At 35.5% G+C, this 23553-nt stretch overlaps 1 protein-coding gene across 1 annotated transcript; it reads right to left on the reverse strand.

Moving 5' to 3' along the window:
- Positions 1 to 12665: 12665 nt before the first annotated feature.
- LOC140982477 (villin-4-like) lies at positions 12666 to 22391 on the reverse strand. Its single transcript, XM_073449003.1, has 22 exons — positions 22207 to 22391; positions 21886 to 21985; positions 20856 to 20924; positions 20534 to 20770; positions 20269 to 20446; positions 20054 to 20186; positions 19612 to 19774; positions 18759 to 18909; positions 18508 to 18608; positions 18005 to 18160; positions 17442 to 17510; positions 17276 to 17344; positions 17047 to 17184; positions 16797 to 16925; positions 15884 to 16031; positions 15750 to 15760; positions 15349 to 15489; positions 15122 to 15247; positions 14992 to 15057; positions 13814 to 14144; positions 13238 to 13443; positions 12666 to 13157 (listed from the first exon to the last, which is right to left on the reverse strand). Exons 1-22 carry the CDS (start codon positions 22260 to 22262, stop codon positions 13044 to 13046), a joined length of 2892 nt encoding a protein of 963 aa, XP_073305104.1. The 5' UTR covers positions 22263 to 22391; the 3' UTR covers positions 12666 to 13043.
- Positions 22392 to 23553: the final 1162 nt, after the last annotated feature.

Consider the following 23553-nt stretch of genomic DNA (forward strand, 5'->3'; position numbering starts at 1 on the left):
TTTCAGCAGAGTCATCCACCAAACCTTTGTTTTTTTAGGAGCTAGCTGAGTGGCACAGCAAAACCTTTTAACTGTTTGGACGAATGAAGCATATTCTTGAAGATAGTGAAAATGATAGCTGACCAGTTCAGTATCCGTCCAGCCATGATAGCAGTCATCACTTGAAATTTTTCAAGGGTTAGGGTAGCAAACGAGCCTGTCTTAGCCAGTAGACTCTTGGCCACAATATCAGCCAGTAACTGAATTTCTGGCTTCAGTTCTTTCTTCGAATCGGAAATCTTTATTTTCGTCCTTCAGCAGATAGCAGCATCTGCATCTCCTCAATATCGGAAATCTTCACTTCAGAAAGTGAGCTAAGCCATCAGAAGGCAGTTGGAAGATATTGCTGAAGGAGTTTTCTTCAATGATCATCAACTTATTGTTGACGGTTGTTGCGATTTTACCGTCAGCAGAGATGAAGTTGTAGCATAAAGATCCTGAATCTCTTTGGGATAAATTTCTTGAGTTGATAAACCCAGAAACTTCTTCAATCCATGCTGCTTTGATTTTGAGAAACACACTTCGAACATCTTCATCCTTAACAGAAAGAACCGAGTCGAATTCAATAGCCATAACATTAAGGATGTATGTTGGGTTTTGGCTTGCCATTGCTGAAAGTTGGATATCTGCGAAGAAGAAATGCTCAGTTTGCTTGATTTGCTCTGAAAATTGAAATGCTCGTAAAGAAACTGAATAGAAGTGGAATAATTACTTATGTTGGTGACTGTTCAAATTTCTTGGACACATTCCAGTCCAAGATTGATTTGAATAAAACGTGTGTACGTAGTGTGTAATTGAGAATAAGAGACAGTTGGACTACGTGGGGCCAGATTTGGGTAGCGATGGTTATACAAAACCGTCCCAATTTTTAAATTAACGAAGTTAGACCGTCGCAATTTTTAATTTAGCGATGGTTTGGGTAGCGACGGTCATACAAAATCGTCCCAATTTTTAAATTAGCGACGGTTTTGTAAACAACCGTCGCTAAATTTAACGATGGTTTTGCAAAACCGTCGCAAAATTTAATATTAACTACAGATTTTATAAAAAAAATCGAAGACAACGGTTTTTCACAAAAATCGTTGTCTTTTACCATATAAAACAATAAGAAAAGACAACGGTTTACAAAAACCATTGTCGTAGAACTAAAAAAACCATCTGAAAGACAACAGTTTAAACAAACCGTTGTCTTTGACCCTTTACAAAGCACATATAGACAACGGTTTTTAAAAACCGTTGTCGTAGCCTAAAAAAACACTCATAGACAACGGTTTTTAAAAATCATTTTCGTAGATATATCAAAGACAACAGTTTTAAAGAGACTGTTGTCTATGAGCGGATTTTTTTAGGCTACGAAGACGGTTTTTGTTAAAACCATTGTTAAAAGTAAAAAACACGACGATTTTAATAAAAACCGTTGTCTTTGATGTGTTGTTGAATGTGTATTTTCTTGTAGTGAGTTCCAAAAAGCCCAATCCTGAAGAAAGGCTTTCATTCGTGGAAAATTGGAAGAAAGATATCGAAGACTTTGTCTTCGATAAAGTAATGTTCATCTAGACTAAGATTCATGATCTTCAAACTATTCAGAGAGATAAATTAGTTGCTACTGATGAACAGAAAGCAATTGAAATCAAGTGTAAGCGGCGTCTTTCCGTCATTCATACTTCAGACCTTGTAACTGATGAAGGTCTCTACTACCTGATGTTCAGCAATGAGTATATGATCCTAGACAAAATAGCCTTTACAGAAGATTTTAGGAAAATTTCTGAAGAGATGTCCTTATGGTTATTTGATTGGCTAGATGCAGTAGAGATAGAACTAATCCATGTAATAGCAGCTAGGTATTATCAGTAAAGTTTCTATTTTAATTCATTGCCATTTATCAATTTCATTTCTATATTCTCTGCAATTTACTTGAAACTAACTGAATAAAAATTGGTAACAACTGAATAACTACTGACTTACAACACTAGCTGACAAAAAATAATGCAACTAAGATTAAGATAAATCAATTAAACTAAGAATATTACTAAAGTAAGAAAACTTAGTCTCGGGTAACGGCTTGGTGAAGATATCATCTGCTTGTTGTTCAGTTGATATGTACTCCAGCCTGATTTCCTTCTTTAGAGCATGGTCTCAGATGAAGTGATGTCTGATATCGATGTGTTTGGTCCTGGAGTGAAGAACTGGATTATATGTGATCGCAATTGTGCTGGTATTGTCACAGAAGATTGGTAATTCTTCTGCAATGACTCCATAATCTTTCAGTTGTTGCTGAATCCAGAGCAGTTGAGCGCAGCAGCTTCCAGGAGCTAGATACTCTGCTTCAGTTGTGGAAGTTGCTATGGATGTTTGCTTCTTGCTGAACCAGGAAATCAGTCTGTCTCCTAGAAACTGACATGATCCATTGGTGCTTTTACGATCAAGCTTACATCCTGCATAATCTGCATCTGAATATCTAACTAAATTGAAATATGAGTCCTTAGCATACCATAAGCCCACATTTTGTCTGCCTTTAAGATATTTCAATATGCGTTTGGCAGCTGAAAAATGCGATTGCTTAGGATCTGTCCGAAATCTAGCACACATACAAACAACAAATACAATATCAGGACGACTAGCAGTTAGGTATAATAAAGAACCTACTAAACCTCTGTAGAGTGCCGTTTCAACTAATATTCCCCCTTCATCTTTATCTAATTTAATCGATGAGCTCATGGGAGTATTTGCAGCTGAACATGACTCCATGCCAAATTTTTTAAGCAACTCCTTCGTGTATTTTGTTTGACTGATAAAAGTACAAGTTTCCAATTGCTTCACTTGTAGGCCAAGAAAGAACGTCAGTTCACCCATCATACTCATCTCAAATTTTTCCTACATTAACTTGTCAAATTTCTCACATAATTTGGGGTTAGTTGACCCAAAAATAATATCATCAACATATATTTGCACAAGTAAAATATGATCGTTCTTTGAAAATTTGAACAAAGTTTTGTCAACTGTCCTTACAGTAAAATCGTGATCAGTTAAGAATTTTGAAAGTGTCTCATACCAAGCTCTTGGAGCTTGTTTAAGATCATACAAGGCTTTGTTCAAATGATAAAAATGATCAGGAAAGGAGTGATTAACAAAACATGCAACATAAACTTCTTACTACAACTAACCATTCAGAAATGCACTCTTGACATCCATTTGGTATACTTTAAAGTCTTTGAACGAGGCATAAACAAGGAATATTCTAATTGCTTTCAGTCGTGCAACTGGTGTATATGTCTCGTCGTAATCAATTCCTTCTTCTTGCCATTTTTCTTTTGCTACAAGCCTTGCTTTATTGCGCACAACTGAACCATCTTCGTTCAGTTTGTTCCTGTAGACCCACTTTATACGTCTAAGCTCTTCTTGCATAGCTTTTATCCAGTTAGGATCAGCAAGAGCTTCATCAGTTTTCTTATGTTTCAGTTGGGAAACAAAAACTGAATGAATAAATAAATTAATCATTTGATTCCGAGTTTTTACCGGATCAGATGGATTACTTATCACCAATTCTGGTGGATGTGATTTCTTCCATATGTATTCAGCATTGGTTGGATCGATTTCAACAATTGTTTCAGTTGGTAACTGAATGTTTTCTTCAGTTTCATTTGTTGCTGCTTCAGTTGGTATTTGAATATCATCATTTTGCTCCACCAACTGATTATCAGGAACAATTTCTTGTTCAACTGATTGATCCACTACTTTTGGTTATGTTGTTTGAAGTAGATTTCTATTGATATGAACTTCTTCTTCACTATCATCCTCCAAACTTATATATGTAAAGCGTGATCAACTAGTTGAACTGGATCAGTTGGCTTATCAGTTAGTCCCGATTCATCAAATACAACATGAATCGATTCTTCTACATTCAAAGTACATTTATTAAAAACTCTATAAACTTTACTAACTGATGAATAACCCAGAAATATTCCTTCTGAAGATTTTGCATCAAATGTTTTCAAATGATTTTTGCCATTATCGTGAATAAAACATCTGCAGCCGAATATTCTGAAATAGGATACCACAATTTTATGTCCATTCCAGATCTCATATGGAGTTTTCAAATGATTTTTGTTAATCATTGATCTTTTCTGAGTGTAACATGCAGTGTTTACTGCTTTGCCCAAAATATTTGAGATATACCAGAATCGGCAAGCATTGTTCTAGCAGCTTCTTTAAGAGTTCGATTCCTTCTATCAGCTATACCATTTTTTTGAGGTGTTTTAGCTGCTGCAATCTCATGCTTAATTCCAGTATTTTCTAAAAATTGTGAAAGATTTTGATTGACAAATTCAGTCCCTTGATCAGACCTTATTCTGTCAATTCCAACTGATTTTTCATTTAATAATCTTTTGAAAAGCTTAATCAATTGTGCAACAGTTTGGTCTTTTGATTTAAGAAATATAACCCAAGTAAATCTTGATAAATCATCAATGATTACCAGGGTATATTTCATTCTCCATAAAATCATGACTGATATAGGACCGAAAAGATCCATATGTAGTAGTTCTAAGCATCTGGAGGAAGATTTGCTGCCCTTATTTTTAAATAAAGATCTAACTTTTTTACCAAACTGACATGTTGAACAAATTTTATATTTTAAAAAATCTATTTTAGGCAGATCAGTTACAAGATCATGGTTACTCAGATGAGCAATAGACTTAAAATTTAAGTGGTTCAACTTTTTATGCCACAACCAGTTTTTAGAAGATTTTGAAGCTACAAAACAAATTGGTACATTAGGTTGATCAGTCCAACTGATTTTGTAAGTATTGCCACAACGATTGCCAGTTATAATGATCTCATCAATTGAGTTCTTAACTGTTCACGTGTGTTTGTTGAACTGAACTGAGAAATTATTATCGCATAACTGACTGATGCTAATCAAATTATACTTCAAATTATCAACCAGTAAGACATCTTTAATAATAATGTTACCATGGATAAGCTTACCCTTACCTACAGTTTTATCTTTAGAGTTGTCTCCAAAACTGATGTTTGGACCAGAATATTTGATCAGTTGGGATAGCAATTCAGCATCCCTTGTCATGTGTCGCAAGCATCCACTATCCAAGTACCAAATTGATTCTTTTGTTGTACCTATTACCTGCAATCAGACAAAATATATAATCTTGGTACCCACAACTATTTGGGTTCTAAACTGATTAGTCCTTTAGGAACCCAGACTTGGATCGGTCTAACTGACTTTCCAGTTGCTGTGTTCCAAATTATTTTCCCCGACTTGTGTGTGTCAGGTGTGTGGTGTGTGGATGAAACAGTATGATTGTCAACCGTTTTCAACTGCTTGTTCACCCGATATCTCTTTTGAACTGGCTTACAGTTGTAGCAATTGTAATAGCTCCTAGAGTGCTTCTTTTCGTAGCTGAACCGTTTAGGTGACCAGCTTTTTGAATCAGTTGGACTCTTAGGGCTATATCCACTTCCATACCGTTTTACTTTTTCCATATTTTCAATCAGTTGAGCAGTATGTTTACTTGGTTCAAAGATTTCTTGTACCACTGTTGATTTCACAAAGTTAATGTATTTCCCTTTGTGTTCATTCAACTTTGGCAGTGTATCACTCGCAGTAGTTTCATCAATGTTATTGAAGCCCAAACCAGTTTTATCAGCAACTGATTTTTGCAAACTCTGCATTTCAATCAGAGTGACTGATGACTTATTCCAAGCCTAAATCAAGTCAGTTTGTTTTGAAATCTCATTTTTCAACTGATGAATCAAGGATTGCTTCTCGATAATTTCAGCTTTTTGCTTTGCAATCTCCATTTTCAGACTCAACAGTTCAACTGACTCATTAGTTGAAATTTTGTTGTCTTTGGGATCAGTTTGCTCAGCTTTGGCTTTTTCAAAAGAGCAAGCAAGTTTGTGATACGCATTCACCATGTCATACAAAGTGGCAATGAGTTCTTCTCGCGTAAAATCAGTAGAGCTGAAGTCAAATACATGTTCACTTGTTGACTCTAATTCTGCATCATTTGCCATCAAGCACTTAACTTCTTCTTCATCATCACTGGAGCTGCTCGAGCTCTCTGATTCTGACTTTTCACTATCAGTATCTGCCTATTTTGATTTGCTTTATTTAGCTAGCAGGACTTCATGCTTCTTCTTGAATGATCTTTTATCATTCATATCTCTTATCTTGTATTCAACTAATTTCTTCCTTTTTTCAGCTGAATGTTTACTGTCCTTCTTTGGTTTTGGACAGTTGGCAATAAAGTGTCCTTGCTTTCCACAGTTAAAGCAAGAGTTTGGTTCTTCCTTAGAATTGTTCTTCTGATAATGTCATTGGAATGAACCTTGGTTCCTTCTCATGAATTTACCAAATTTCTTCACAAATAATGACATTGCGTCATTACTTAAATGATATGCAGTTTTCTCAACTGAACCAGTTGGTTCTAGTTTGTGAGCACTAAGAGCAGTTGTAACTGCTAGCGTAGAAGACTCTCCTTATCTTGTCTGCAGCTCGAACTCATAAGCTTTGAGATCATCAAATAAGTCATGCAATTAAACCTTATTAAGGTCTTTTGACTCTCTCATAGACATGGTCTTGACATCCCATTCCTTGGGATGACCTTTAACCACCTTCAGTGCAACTTCTTTGTTTGAATACACTTTTCCAAGTGCATTCAGTTCATTTATAATGCTGCTGACTTTTTCATCGTACTCGTTCATGGACTCTCAAGTCTTCATTTTAATATTGTCAAACTTCTGAACAGCAACTGATAGTTTATTTTCTTTTATCTGCTCATTTCATTCGCACAGCTAGATCAGTTTCTCCCAAATCTCTTTCGCTGTTCTGCACATCTTTATTTTACTGAAATTAATTTTATCCAGTGTCTTGTACAGAATATCTTTGGCCACATTATCCAAATTGGCTTTCTTTTATCTTCTGCAGTCCACTCTTCACGCGGTTTGTCAATGCGGTGTGGTGCACCATCATTTATGGCAACAAAAGTATTTGCTTTCACTATTCTCATTGGTCTGTCAGTTATGACGTACCACATATCATCGTCTTGTGCAGATAAGTGAGCTTGCATTCTTATCTTCCAATCATCAAAATCTTCTCTGGAGAACATTAGAATTTTATTGAAGGAAGACATGGTATTCAGATGTGATGATGGAAATATTCTGAACCAATATTCAACTACTCTGATACCACTTGTTAGAATCGGTTGGGTATGATAAAGTGTTTAGAAAGGGGGTTGAATAAACACTTGACAATTTTCACAACTTTTGGATGGGTGAATCAGTTGAGTGATAAATTGAATTCGAGAATCTTGTTTGTCAATGTCAATCAGTTAACTAATGAAAGTGCGGAAATAAACTGAATGTCAGATAGAATACAACTGAGAATAAAGGACGCAAGATTGTTGATGTTCGGAGACTTCAGACTCTCCTAAGTCACCTCTTCTATCTCAAGAATATGATATTTATTAAAAGACTTTGATCTATACAACGCTTTGTACAAACCCACTTCAGTTTGGACTCAACACTCCAAAACCGAAACTCTTAGTATCAATACAGTTTTATCAGTACTTAACTGATGTAATTTTTCAGCACAACTGATCTATAATGAGATCGAATATAACAACAATGAGTGTTTGTGCTTAAGCTCTAAAGTTAGCCTTAAAGCTACGAATAAATCTAATAAGCAAGAGTTTCTTGTAACAGATAATAGTTTTTTTGTGTCTTCTCTGATAGCTTGTGGATAATTCAATAACTGGGTAACTTCATAACTCTTTCTCAGATAATCTTCTCGGCTATTTATAGGCTTTACTTCCAACAGTAACAATGAATGCTTGAAACTTTTATATCCATTAGACACGTCAACATTCTTCTGTCAATCGTACACAATACCTTTTCTGATTTGCGGCGTTCCCACTATAAGTTGCAGTCTGATCTTGTGCAAATTGTCGCTTTATAGCTACGTTCCTTAACTGATGACGTGTCAAGCTGATTTATCAGTTGACTCTTTATAGCCAATAGGATTAACTGATTGTTGTGAGACTGATCATCTTAAGTGATCGTCCAGTTGACTACACAGCTTCAGTTAGCTTCGAACACTTCAGTTGCTTTTAATATTTTGCGCATTAATCTTCAGTTTAGGCAACTATCAGTTACACAATGTCAGTTCAGTTAACATCAGTTTCTTGTTCAGTTCTTCACGCTCAACTTGTCAAACTTCTAAATTATTATTCCAACAGTTTTAAAACATGCATAATTAAAATATCATGATCTGCAAGGTCCTCGGGTTTGCACTGCCACTTGTCCGAGCCTGCTCACTCGTCACCACCTCTTGTCTCCTCATCTAAATCATCTGCATCGATCAAGTCTAGTGAGTCTAATGACTAAGCAATGCATAAAATGTTAATAGCAAGTAATATGTAATAAAAAAATTCATGCAATTTAAACATAGCTTGTGCATAGCATAATATGAGCATAAATATGTATAACGCGACTTTTGATGCATAAATATTTTCATAAAATCATATTTTCATGCTCGTCATACGTAATCATAATCATAAATCATTTTGCGTAGAGTTCTGTTCAATGCAAGTGGCTTATAGTATAAATCGTTTGAACAAAATAACCACAGTACGGGGTCGGCAAGGATTACCACAGCCCTTGTACTGGATGTCCATTCCCTGACATATAATATAATTCCCCCGAAGAGGTTGAAGAGGTCCTCGGACACGTTCTCCGGCTTCCAAACCCATAAACATAATTGGCCACAATACAAATCACATACCTCAAAATAACTATTTTACATGTCATACATACTTACGAACATTATGGACCTCGTTGGGTCGTCCTCGGACATGCTGCAAGAAAATCTTCAATTAATAACCAAAACAGCCCCAAAACATGCATTCAGGCGGGAACGACTCCCGAATTAAATAGAACTACTTAGAACGTACCAATCGACTCGAGACTCGACCCACACGTGAACCACATCCTAACCTACTGTCCAAGGCCCTAAACCATCCCCAAACCATGACCTAACCCCTTAAACCATGAACATCAATCTATCGAATAAAAACAGCCCAAAGAGAGACACTATGACACATATGTGCTCTGCACGACTCCCTACCGATTCCAACTCGAACCAAGACCGAATCAATTTCTATACTCGACCCTTAGACACCACTTAAGACCCTGGTTTGCCCTTTTCCAGCCCAAGACACATGTTCAAGCCCCAAAAAGTGAAGGCCAAAACCCTATTCTACAAGTTTATAAAACCCACGGTTCTTTTGTGTTTTCGGGAGTCTGAGGCGTGAGTTATGTAGTTAATTAGGGTTTTAGTTCCACTTTAATATTTAAAAAAATTAACTCTTTATTTTAAATTAAATCACAACTTTTATTAATAATTTAAATGCCATGATCAATAATTAAATCCCAAAATTTTGAAAAATGATATTTAAAAATACTTAAAATCATATTCGGCTAATAAATTAAATACTAACCAAAATAATTAATTAAAACATAATATAATTATAAAAATATTATATCTCAAGTGAAAGGAATTAAATCCCCTACTTTTAAAACTTTGCTAATTAAAATGCTTAACATTTTTTATTTCACTCGATAAATTAAATTTAAGCTTGAAATGCTAAAATTTCATAAACCATTTTAAATAAATAATTTATTGGCTTAAAATAAAAATATAACATTTAGTTTTAGCATATCAATCGTCTCTGATCTCCTTTCTCGGTCCGGCATCGACTATTTGCCTGAAAAGTTAAAACTCGAGAAAATATTTTAAATTACATAAAAATAAACATATAGATATTTAAAATGATTTAAACATACATCATGCATCGCCTAACTCCTTAATTAATTAATTAACACTTATAATCATACATGAAGTTTACGTTTACTGGCTTTTGGATACTAAAGTTTCTCTAGTTTCTTAGTGGTTGATTGCTTGTGGATGCCAATTTCTAAGTTATTCAGCTTTGGCTCTGTTTGGGGATTTATTTGTCAGCATAAATGATAATCACTCAATAATACACTACCAATATATGTATATAGAATATAAGTGGGTTGGCATGGCTGCGAATTCACACCATTGGGAGAGAAAATCATTACCATAAACAATAATAATTATTATGTATAAAAGGTGGGTTTATTAAAACGCGTTACCCGCCCACCATTATGTTGTTGCTATCAAATACCACCGTCTTTGGTTTTGGATCTTTCAAATCATTCTCGCGCTTCTAGCCCCGTTGACCGAGTTTAGACCCACCCATAACATGTTTTACTTGGTTTAAACTTATCCCAAATAAGGTGGTTTGATGCGGGGTCAAGTTTAAACCCGATCGATTGTCATCTCTATTCAATACAGAGCTTCATACGGTGCCAATCATATGCGGTTATGGTACCAGCTATTATTGTAGGCGAACTCGATCATATGTAAGAGTTCACTCCAACTCATGTCACATGCTCAGAGTGTATCATCGAGAGGTTGTATGGTCCTCTCTATATGTCCATCCATTTTTGGATGGTATATCATGTGGAGTGTGACCTTATGCTCATAGGTTGTTGAAGCTCTTCCAAAATATAGATACAAATCTTGGATCCATATCTGAAACTGAAAGAATGCTTATTAGTACCCTCATGTAGCCGCACAATGTTGTCAATGTACAAAGTTTTCAATTTGTCAAGGATATAATTAATGTGAATAAGTAAAAAATATGTGGATTTAGTAAGTGTGAGGCCCGGGGCCGAAGAGGGCGGGGGGTGATCGCCGGTGCCATGAAGTTGCAGGGACAATGAGCGGCTCCTGGCAGGCTTCTAGGCGGAGGGAACATGAATGAACCGATCTTACACCGGAAGGAGGGGGATTCTGAAACTGTTCAATATAATGGACTGTACAGTTGAAGAGGGCTTAAAAGATTTGATATGTACTACTCATATCAATAAGATGCATCTTCTTTTTGGTAGCTTATCACATAAGAACTCCAAAGTTAAGCGTGCATGACTTGGGGGAATTCTGGGATGGGTGACCTCCTGAGAAGTTTCCTAGGGTGCGTGTGAGTGAGGACATAATCACGCTGGAAAGACTCGTATTGGTACAGTGAGGACAGTCGTCGAATCTGGGGCATTATAGTAAGTTTATCCATGATTACCAATTTTTCATCATAACTTTGACGTGTCCTAGGGAGTTCTACCATGAAATCTATGAAAATATGATCTCATTTTTACTTCTAAATTTTCAATGGTTGTAGAAGTCTTCCATGTCTTTGATGTTCGACATCCACTAGTTGGCACACTAAACATTTCGAAATGAAGTCAGCCACACTTATCTTTGTCTCGTTCCACCAAAAGTTTCTTTTCAAGTCTTAATACATTTGGTGTTTTGGGGATGGACTGAGAATTTGAACTTTTGTGCTTCTGAAAGTACTTCCCGCCAGAGGATTTCAGTATCATGCACACATAATCGTTCTCTCATCCAAAGTATATTGTCATCGTCCACCTAAAATTCAGAAATGTTCCCTTTCTCGACTAGATCTAAAGATTTTCCAAGTTTGGATGACTTATCTTGATGATCTCTTGCAGAGAAGGTTGAGTCTTAAGAGTTGTTAAAATTCTTTTTCTCGTGCTCTTTCGACTCAAGGCATCCACACCTTTATCACTTGGTGGTAATTGATTGTGAGATCGCAGTCTTTCAAGAGCTTTATGCATTTTCTTTACCTCGTATTTAATTTCTTCAGCCTACACAAACACTTGAGGCTATGGTGATTTGTAAGGATTTCACATTTAACTGCATACAGATAGTACCTCTATATATTTAAGGCAAAAACTATCATAACGAGTTTGAGATTATAAGTAGGATAATTTTTCTGAAAAGGTCAAAGTTGCTTTGACGCGTATGTAATAACCCAACCTTCTTGCATAAGAACACTATTGAGACCGCCTTTTGACATCATTGTATGTGCTAAAACATTTACCTTCAGTGGGTAATATCAACATTGAGGTGTTGCTAGTTTTTGTTTCAATGTCTAGAAACTTTGTTCCCATTCTGCTCCATTCAAACTTGAAGTTCTTTTATGTGAGTTTCGTTAATGGTATAACAATCGAATAAAATCCATTAGTGAACTTTCTGTAATATCAATCCTAAAAAACTTTGAATGTCAGTTACAGTTTCGGCTTTGGCCACCCCTCTAAAAATCGTGCCCAACTAAAAACCTTTCAGAAAAAAAAATCATAATTAAGACTGAAAACCCTAAACTCCCATTGTGATATTAGGTTACGAGGTTTCAAATCGGGGTTGGGAAGTGGGTTTAGAATTAGGGATTTGAGTCTAAATGAGGTTTTCTTCTAAAAGACTTTTAAATGGACTCTATTTTTGGAGGGTCCGTTACTTATGAATGTCCCAATTAACGGTGAGTACCTAACTGGGCAACGTTAAATAAAAAGAAGGAACTATATCGGCAAGTTGAAAAAGTTAGGGATTGAATCGAAAATGAGATGAAACTATAAGGATGCAACGATAATATATTGAATAACGTTAGAGTTGGCTCGACTGTTTTAGCATATTCGGGCGCAAGATTTAAATTCAATAAAAAGATTCACATAATTCCTTCAAAAATAAAATTAAATCATATAAACATTTTTACATGAAATGAAAAAAATAAATAATGAATGATTTATACATTTTTGTACAAGTTCTCCATCATCCATTGAACTGTCCCTAAAAACTCTCCTTGATCAAGATTCCTAGAACTCTCCAAATCAATCGCCTGAGACAAGTTAAATGAAGAGAAATCATGCAAAACAAATCTGTAACCTCAAATCAAACATGGTATAAAAAGGAAAATCAAGAAACTGGTTCTTGGAAAACAAAAATCCTAGTTGAAAATTATCTCTGGATTCCTCGGCGGGGGCAATGCTAAAGCAGCTAAAGTTGCATTGATGCTGGACATATCGAGTTGGTACCCCCCAGCAAAGATTTAAAACAATTCGAGTGTCACTTTGAGCTTATTCTGTTTCCATTTAGGCAACTTGTAGAAAGCATCCTTAGTCATCTCGAATTTCTCCTTGAATTCTTGTGAGGACAAATATTTCTGTAAAACATGATTTCCAAAGGTGAGGCGAACATTAACCGACATAGGATTGTCAAGTCAATAACTTCATATGCACTTACCTCACGCTTGGTAACGTCAATATCTTCAACAGGATCAGTTGATGTAGTAGTGAGACGCTCATACGGATATACTGAAAGTTCTTCGTCCTCTTCAGCTTCACCCTCCTTCATGTCTTCTAGGATTGTCTCTGGCTTCGGTTTTGGCGAGTCCTTAGAGTTTTCGTTGGCATTGGTCTCAGATTTTGAGTTGGGTAACTCGGGGCTCACTTTAACACAAAACGAAATATTTTGATTAACATATCAAAACATCTGTCTTATCACATAATTTGAAGGCCCTTACGTTACTTTTGGATTTAAAAGTGTTTTTTCAAATGGAAAGAAAAAACGTTCCAGTTTTTACAAATTTAACAGTGTTTAAAAAGTCAAATTAAGAAGCTGAAAATTGTGAATTTATGCCTTCAACTTTACCTTCTCTTAGGAAAATATGAAGAACATTTTTAACACTATCCAAACATAAATTTCCTAAACTTTTCTCAAACATTTTACAAAGACAATATTAATAATGTCTTCTTTAAGCTAGTTGCTTATATATCCCAGCTAGTAGCTTATATATCCCACCCAACCGAGTAATTGTACCTTTGACAGAGCGTGGAATGGTGAAGTCTCGAGCAGTTGCAGGTTGTTCAAAACCTGCACTTATCAAAGCTATAGCTGCTGATCTTGAAGTCGGTTTTGCTGAATCCAGGTTACCGGATTTCGGAAAAAGTCTTGTCACCATTGGAGGAGGAGTTGACATATTTCTTGCATTTGTATTTTCAAAGTTAGCGGCTAGAGCATTAAACGCAGGAGACCTGCCTCTTACACGAACTTTATCAGGGCTAAATGATGACACACTTCTAGAACGCTGAGATTTTTCGGGTGCAGCAAATCTCCCACCATAGGAGATGGCTGTTCTCCGTTTAGACTTCTGTAGTGCGAAACCACAAAAAGTAAAAGAAGGAAACTTAAATATATGAAGCAATAGTGAAAATAATCCAACGCATAACAAGAATCTGCTCCATGTCTCTTTCTCATCGTGTAAAACATTAACATTTCATACGGATAAAATATTGGTCCCTAAAATTTATTTCTAAAACATATATGATCCTCCATTTTAAACGTGAAACAATTTTGGTCACTGATATTGTGAAAATGGGACACGCTACGTGACTTCACACGAAGTTCAGTTCTCAGCGGCAACACTGGCATATGATGCATGAATGAATGTTGTTGGCCTAAAATTGGGGGTTTATATGCTAAAACAAATACAATGCCCCATGTTTTACAGATAACAAGCACCCCCTCATCTTAGTTTTGAGAGATGTCTCTTAAATTAAGCGGAATTGTGGAAAAAAGCTGACCAAGAAATTGATATATAACCATATAAGAAATTAGGGTAAAACCACATATCAAGAGCTCAAATTCAGGCTAAAGATTATTTTGACACCGTGTTTAGGTCGGGACACTAACTGTTTTCTTTTGACAAGAGAATGGATAAATATACTTCTTCTATGACCAAATTCGTTTAATTGAAAACATTACAGTTTCAAACAATAAAAAACTTAGGATAAAAAAATATAGCCAGACGTTTAAAATATCTCGAATGGCCTGATGACTTGAAACGTGGTGTATAAATCGACAAAACTGTAAAAACATTTTCATAAAGCAAAACCATTTGAGCAATGGTTCGTGAAAAAGAAAATTCAAAACGAAAAATAATAAGAAAGCATAACGAACGTGAATAACTTGCACATTAAGAAGAAAAGGAAACTTACAACTGAAATTGCTGAAATGCCATGCAAAAGAACTGAAAGTTTTCTTTGGAAAGAGTCTCCATGCATCTGTAAAAATCACAAGTTACTAAGTTTTCTTCTAAACCTTTCAAATTTCAATAAGTGAACTCACCATGGATTTTGTAGAGTCCCACGAGAAAAAACGAGTAAAAAATGTTGGCTCAGAACCTTCTGTTATTATATAAATTGGAGTATGTAGAGATAATTTCTCGAGAAGAAAATCCCGCTCCAAAAATTTCTGTTGAGAGAAATAGCTGTTAATGTTAAATTGTTTTAAAGCATAAAGGACCAAGATCCAGACTTGATAAAATAAGTCTGTACCAAATAAAAGAATCATACCTCCCCAATATTTAAGGCATTCATCTTTTTCGTGGACCGCACCTGTTGCCCGACCCAGACATAAATGTCCGAGTGGCAGTGAAGAATGAATATATCCTCAGTCATCAGATCGTCTTGGTTGAAATTGTATACCTCAGTCACCTGAAATAGAGATTATGATTCAAAGTCGTACAGGATTTTCAACTTGTGGAGAATGGAAGGAAACATTGTCAAGGAAAATGACAATTTTGGTGTACTCTTCATGAAAACATCGATGTCAGATGAGAGATGCCGAAAATTACATTATCTTGCCACACATAAATAATGTTGGGCACCCAACTCTAATGGAGAGTAGATGGATGGTAATAAGGTTCTAATCACATTTTTCTAAAAGATGATAAAGAAATACGAGAGATACACACCTCGAGCTCTTCTGAAAATCAGGCGCAAATTCGGCAGAGTAATACAATAAACAAAGTAAACATGTTAGTTTAATTAATTTGCATTAATAAACAACTTCGAAAACATAAAGTTCAGTAACAGAAAGATGCAACACCATTTAATAAAGTACATGAGAACAGATGAGGGTCGGTTTCAGCTTCTCTTGCAATTTTTTGGCTCGAATACTCCAATTTTCCACCTAACAAATCCCAAAACTGCTCGGATTCTGTACCTTCTTTTTGCAGCTTAGGCTGCATATTTGGCTGCAGGGACAAAGTGTGACAAATAAAGGACATAACATACAAATTCAACATCGAATTTCAGGGAATAAATGCATGATCACAGTTACTAAATCAATTACCTAATATGTGTTAAGATATAGCGTAGAACAGATGTTCAATTTAACTGCTAACCGACCAGTAGTTAGGTTCTATCATTTTGGCAACTTGTTTTTTAATTTTTTAAAAACCGGTGAGTTTAGTATGGTTGCGGCTATCTTTCTTCAAATCCGAAGCAACCAAATAAAACTTATGGGGAAAATTTTGTTTCCACACATTCAATTCGGAAAGTTCAGCTATTGTGATTATTCTCTATTCTGGTTCTATTAATTTGGTTTTTTATGAAAGTTGGACTTGTGTAGAAGTACAATTCGCTTAGTTTAGTTTCAATAAAAAATTTGGTTGGTTCGATTAGTTCGAAAATCAGAGGTTTATTATCAGTCCGCTTAGCTCGAAGAATTAGCTAGGTTTATTTGGTTATTAGAATTTGGTTTGGTCACCCTTGGTATGATACAGAAATTCTACAAACCATCAAATAATATTGCTTTTATATCCTCCCAAAAAAGGATGACATGACTACAAATTAAATCTCATTACTGCAGAAATTCGATTAAATTTAGTGTGCGACACTTAAAATAAAAGATCAATAACTGGTTTTGCCCAGTGTATTTTGTACATACTTTTGATTTATGAAATTTTTTACTTTATTGATCATTGATTAAAGAAAAAAGATCAACACAGCTATCAAACCTTTATGAGATCCAACAGCCTCTCGACGAGTTCCTGGTCTTCAGGAGACGTAATACTTCCAGACCAGGTAAAGACCAAGGACCCACTGAGTAGTATGTAACAGTACGACGAGTTCAATGATGATGCCACCTGGATCAAATGAATAACGAATTAACACTCTCTGTTGTATGAATATACAAAATAAGCAGGTTATAAAAGATTATGAAAAATAAATTCCAGGATATATTTTTTGTATAAATTGGCAGCATACTAGTTCAACTTGAATCGCTTGCATATTATCAGGCCCGCTACCCTGAACTCGAAATAATGCTAGCCCATCCTCTGCAAATGTATTATCAGGAAGTTCATTCACGGCCATGTGATTCTTGAATCCTTCACTAAGACCACCCTGTGACATGACGACAAAATATTTCATTTCCTATGATATAGAACGAAGTAAAAGAAATTTCGTATCTTTTCATATTTTTGCCCTCTCAAACCTTGAAGACAATGAAACTCTGAAAAATGGCGAAGAACTGGATCGGTTCATTTCCTTCATAGATGCAAGCCTAGAAATAAAGAGTAAATATCTGTCAATATAATAATCAAGATGTAATTTCGCATTAGAAAAAACTAGAAATGGAGTGATCAAGGAAACCAATGTACCTGAGTGGGTAAAAACTTCAAAGACTCCACCATCTTGCTCGCCTGTAAAGTTGCACCTTCTCTATCTATCTATGTATCGTGAGTAATATTATCAGTAACTCATGAATAATATCCAATGAGTTTTTCAAATAGACAACGCATGCCTTCAAAAAAATTACTAAAGATGATAGCTTTGGAAAAATTATTGTGATATTCTGATCACGGAAGGAAACTACTTTTGAACGTGGAAAATGTAAATGCTGTTGGTTTTTTTATCAGTAACAGGTAACCTGGGCAACAAATTTTCCAGAATTCCTTGAAAAGCATAAGCTTACAATTTACAATGAGATTTTCCTTTATTTGTTGTTTTTCTCCACTTCAGGGAGTATATGAGAATTCTCAAGGAAAATAACAGACGAGAGTGCATTTTCTTAAGCAAGTTTAGGCTAACTTTCGATATCTCCTCCGAGTTGACTATAAAACTCGCAAAAGAATGACTTTTCCTATATTTTAAATGTAAACCTATAGTCGGCTAAATAAACTCACTTTATATTCAAACATCAAGAAAGAAATTAAGACGTCACCTCTACACTTTGCTTCCCAAACCATGTCCCAATGAGATGGTCCTCCTTTCCTTCTCCAGGATAAGAATAGTGAAAGATATAGCAATCTCCGCTGTAAAATTTTGACTGATCGGAAGCTGGAAGAAAACTCTTATTTTCACCATTCACACGCCAAACCTATTGTAGGGAATGAGAAAAAAAAAACCTAACGTTATTCAGTAGTACTTTAAGAGAGAAGACTATCAAACAACAAACAAAATGTACATTTTTCATTCTGTACTAATAATCAAACTTCAATAAATTCAAACACAACTAAATTGTAGTTTCTTTGATCAATAGTTAGTCCTAAATTATCACATTTTAACAAAAAAATAAGGACGCCTATTTTCTAACCATCTTTCCATTAACAATATTCATTTGCAATTTCACCTAGTATAAGAATATTAATGTGCACAAAACTAAAAGAGATGCTAATTTTTTACAAACTATATACAGCAACAGATATGCAGCTGTTAGATTATCACCTGTAAATCGCCTGTGCAGTCTATATATAGCCTATGGTCTTCCTTTGGAGATTCTGATTTCAGAAGACCCTTTACATTTACCCCTTGGCGCTTTAAAAGTGCTAAAAACATAAACATAAAGACAATGATAAGACCTTGAAGACAATGCAAAATCAAAATCAGGGTAATTCCAAGGATTTATATATGTGTGTGTGTGTGTGTAGTAAATTAGATTCAAAAGTTAGCACAACAATGCCACGTGCAATCCTGACCTGCGACCTTCCCTCTACCTTCCTCAGACACAGATACATTGTTTGAACGGGGCCACGAATCAAATTTCGAGCGGAATAACACTGTCTCAAAACCCTCAATAACACTGATTATGTGACATTTGGATCTATCAAGACCGCGCAGTACTACTTCCTATAGTAAGAATGTTATTGTTAAGCAACTGATAAGAAGGACAAGTACAATTGGACTAGGATGTTATTTTTACCACTTTACATTTCAAAAACAATGAGAAATGGATTGGTTGGCTTTTTACGTTTAAGAAAATACTTATAAAAGCCATCACGAAGTTAAATATAGCATCTAATTACTTCTGCTCAAACTTCTCTTTAAAGAAATTTTTTAAAAAAATAAATACTTGCAATTTTTATTTTTAGTTTTTGAATGGAGATACTTACAATTTTGGTTCCTATTGTTTGGACAAAAAATATTTTGGGTCCTTCTTTATGATGTCATGGAAATGACCCCCAAATATATGAAATTTAAACACTTACAGTCACCCCCCTAAATGCACGTGAAAGCTATACTGAAAATTACATCGAGCATCTGACAGTAGAGATTGTAAGTATTTAGATTTCAAAAGTTAAGAGTACCATTTATGACCCAATTTCATAATTCCTGCTAGGTTTGAAGGTTCTAACAGAGGGTGACAATAAGTGATAAAATTTCATTATCTGAGGATCATTTCCCCCACATCATAAAGATGATTGGGCCCAAACAATTGAAATCCAAATTGTAATCATTCCACACCCTTATTTTAATTACTATATTCAAGCACAAAATAATTCCTATATTTTAAAAAGCAAAAGAGTTTTACTTATAATGGGCAGGACTTACATCAACAGCTTTGCTTGCAGCTTTCCTCGTTGCAAGAGACGTATTTCGCCCCATCCAAACAAAGGCTTCAGTCCCACAGTCAACCAAATAGCATTTATATGAGTCCAGTAACTCCCTTGTCAAAGAATCAGCCTCCACATGTACTGCTTCTCCATTCTCAATGCTTGGAATAATAAAGACTAATCAATTGTTTTCATGGGTTTATATATCATAAATATCGATAGCAGTATATAACAAAATTTAATTTATGTTGTCTATGAAATGTGGCGAAATTAGACAAATTTGAGAAAAAGAAATGTTTCTGAATCCTTCTAGTTTAAATTGGACTTTCCGGTTCCAGAAATCCTTAAAATTATTCACTAAATGTTCAACATGTCATACTAATCGGTACAACGAACACGAGATTAAATAGAATACGTGCTGGGTGGAAGATACTAGATACCAGAAAAGCTTAGGAGAAGTCACATCTGAATTTTTGCACTCATTGGTAGTTGTTTTCTTTGGAAGTGGAGCAAAGCCGCCAAAGAATCCCCAAAATTCTCCACTATCAGCATCTGCCATTAATTTTCCATCTTCTGTGGGTAAAAGAAAAGGCAGCAAAAGTTAACAATCATTTGGCCACCAACTTCGGAACACCTAATCAGTAGTAAAAATTACCAATAGCTGCTATTTCACATTTTCCATCGTGATAAGTATCTTTAACATATTGAACAACCTCCAGCGCTTTCGCCCTCTCTTGAATGGATGAGTTGGAACCATTAAATTGAAAAATTTTAGACTCCGTATCAAGAATAAAGATATTGTCATGATTGAGAGAGGCTCGGGCAAAAGGGACCTGTCCAACCATATAAAAAGATAATAACAAAAAGTTCTCTATTACGATTGTGTATGAGAAGTTTATGAGAAAGACGAACAAACTTGCCTCTTTTACATGAACGACGTGCTTTCCTTTGCATTCAAACAAACGAGTTTGGTGCGCTTCGGCCACAACATGATTAAAACCTGAGGCAACTCCACCTTCTTGAGGTATTATACATGGCTTAAAAAAAGAAAGGAACTTCTCAGTTTCATGGCCTTGTACTTCACGATATTGAACAGCGCGTCCTCCAAGTGCTGCATCTAACTCAACGGTTTTAATAGCTGCAGTACCGGCTTCGTCCTACATAAGGAAAAAAATTTAGACAATCAGATAATAAAATCCAAAATCACCATTACTTTAAAAAAGTTGTAGCATGGAGACATACCTGACTGGTATCTTTACCTAGCCAATAATGAATATCATGACGCAGAGCACCATTTTTTGTGGTAGTGGTCTAAAGAAAACAGTTTCAAATGTTAAAATGCAACAAATACTTCAACAGTTTACAGAAAATAATACAATCAAGACATCAGCGATATTGGAATGGAATGATACACTGGCATTTGAATATGCAAATTGAACTTTGACGGACACTGCCTGTGTGAACATACTTGGGAAAGGGATCAATAGAATCATAACTAAGTTATGGGTTCTGTCAAACAGAAGTGTGGCAAATGACTCGTAGTGAGTACAATAAAATACGTTAATTCCCTTTATTGTACATTACAGGTTTTAAGCAAGTAAAACTCTTGTTTTCTGGAGCATGGCGAGCGCAACACAAATATAAACAGCAGAACAGAGGAGGAGCAATTGAATAACTATAGTTCGGCAACTGCGCAATATTCGCCAAAATATATCAAATGAACGGTCTTTTGTATTCTAGTTCAGTAAAAGTTACCGGTTTGTAACCAGTCTCACTGGATTAAACCGATTCCGAATTGTTTTATTGGATCGAAATGGAAATGACAGATGTATTGAGCTTAACAGCTGACTAGTTCAGCCCACCCCATTAAGTATCTTGTATAGCATACTTGTTCCACGATTATCTATAAGCAACTGTCTAAAGAATATCAAGAAGATAGCTACTGGGGACACCTGAAGTTCTAAAGGATATTGCTGGAAAAAGTAAATTGAACATGAATGATGAACAGAAAGTCCATGGATCATAGATAGCAGCTACTATATAATGTGCAGCCACACACAATCGTATAAAGTACTCCAGAACCCACAATATGCAACCTAGCTTAAAATTCCCAACAAAAAGGCAACAATTAAAAAACGAAACATGTAATATAAGAAGAGCGGATGAAAATAGAAATGCTCCACATTTCCTCTAAAGTTGGCTTATTGTCCTCTACCGCTGAATCAACATAGGTACAAAATGCAACTGTTATAATAGAAAACTCAAAAATTACCTTTAAAATCACATATGAATCTCCGGTGAAAAACTTTCCGTGTGAAGATTTTGGAATTGCAACAGGATTGAAATTTTCAATTCTCCATATCTCGATGCCACTAGAGTAAGTTAAGAAAGCAAACATGTAAAGAATCTTGATAAACAATGAGAAATTGCACATGTAGCATTAATATTACAGCTAAGATTATCTATGTTAGGAATCTAAACCTCTATCGTGTAACATCCTCTACTTAAATCATAATGAAAAGTGAGTTTTTTAAAAAACAATGATGGGGCACAATAACAAGTGGACAAGTTTGATATAGTAACATTAGGATACGCCTTCTGTCCTGCCCCTTGGAAAGCTGGATCCAAATCTTTTATTGATACGGACATAATGTCCTCTCAGCTTTTCTCAAACTATCCAATCTCGAAAATTGATCTGAAACAAGACAAGGAATATGTTCAGTAGTTATTAACCAAGTAGTCACAACCAAAAAGAAAAGACAAAATGGTAAAATAAGTAGAAACATACAGGTTTTGACATATAAATGCAGGACATGAGACGGTGTGAATGAAATGTGTGGCACCATATATATAGGACTTATTAAAGTAAACGTGCGACATAAAATTAGAAGATCGATATATATCCAAAAGAAATCAAGAGCAATAGTCTAGGTCCCTATAACCCAATGCAATAATCAGTTCCAAGTTACTAGGATATTCTCTGTAGTTCTCACAGAAATCACCTAACAACCAAGCAAACTGTTCCGTTGGGACACATCACAAATTACACAACCTAAAAGGAACTGTTAAAACGAGAAGAGTTTCTAGCCTATGAAAATGGCTGCCCCAAGCAAGGGCTGAAATTCCCAGATAGAAGAAAATCTATCTCGGTCGGGGATTTGATTGTAGATGACCACAATAATATTGAATGTGCCATAAGTATGTCCAATGCAGCAGCATATAAGCCCATTCCATATGCAGGAAGAAGACTAAACTACCCTTTAGACCACTTCACGCTTTGTGCAGACTGAAAAACTATTACTCCCAATTACAACTTTGTGCCGACAAAATGTTCCACGTGTATCTACGTAAGTCCTGCAACCTTCAATTTTATGTCTTAACAGCTAAATAAAACTCCACAAGACACAGAAAGTGCAGCCATTTCACATTTTATTTGGGTAAAGGTCAAACTTTCCCAGCTACCAATGATAGACAAACTAACAATGTGATTGTTACAGTGTCCCAACTGTGCGATAAACGGTTTTGATCAAACACCTAAAATGACAATTCCTTAAATTCATGTAGCGACCACAATCGCCTGAAATCCATATTGATCAAGAAGACAGGCAGAGAGACTACATCCACTTCGCACCTATAACTACCTCCTCGCTTACTGGAATGGAGAAAAATCAATAAATTACATGACATAAGAAACTGTGTCCATTTCGTTTCTCTTTGGACATCTGATTGTGTAGGCTTTTCGAATCTATCGGAACCAGGCCATTGATCATGAAAACAGAATCTCATAACTTGTACAGATAAAAACAAACAAACTTTTATTGCAATTGCAGGATCCATCAATAAAGGCCATTGCATTTCCACATGCACATAACAAAACTCAAAAATGTAAGTCCCCAATACATGACCACATTTCCAAAATGAAAAACGGTTTCTTCCCTCG

Source organism: Primulina huaijiensis, chromosome 1 (assembly GCF_012295235.1).
Source record: "Primulina huaijiensis isolate GDHJ02 chromosome 1, ASM1229523v2, whole genome shotgun sequence".
Taxonomy (NCBI): Eukaryota; Viridiplantae; Streptophyta; class Magnoliopsida; order Lamiales; family Gesneriaceae; genus Primulina; species Primulina huaijiensis.

What these genes read in the sequence shown, in the direction of transcription:
- LOC140982477 (XM_073449003.1), bottom strand. Translation starts at nt 22,262, where the DNA reads ATGTCCGTATCAATAAAAGATTTGGATCCAGCTTTCCAAGGGGCAGGA. An exon ending in ATGTGAAATAGCAGCTATTG is followed by an intron (nt 20,187 to 20,268) that starts GTAATTTTTACT and finishes TTTTACCCACAG; the next exon opens with AAGATGGAAAATTAATGGCA. An exon ending in TTGGGAAGCAAAGTGTAGAG is followed by an intron (nt 17,511 to 18,004) that starts GTGACGTCTTAA and finishes CACGATACATAG; the next exon opens with ATAGATAGAGAAGGTGCAAC.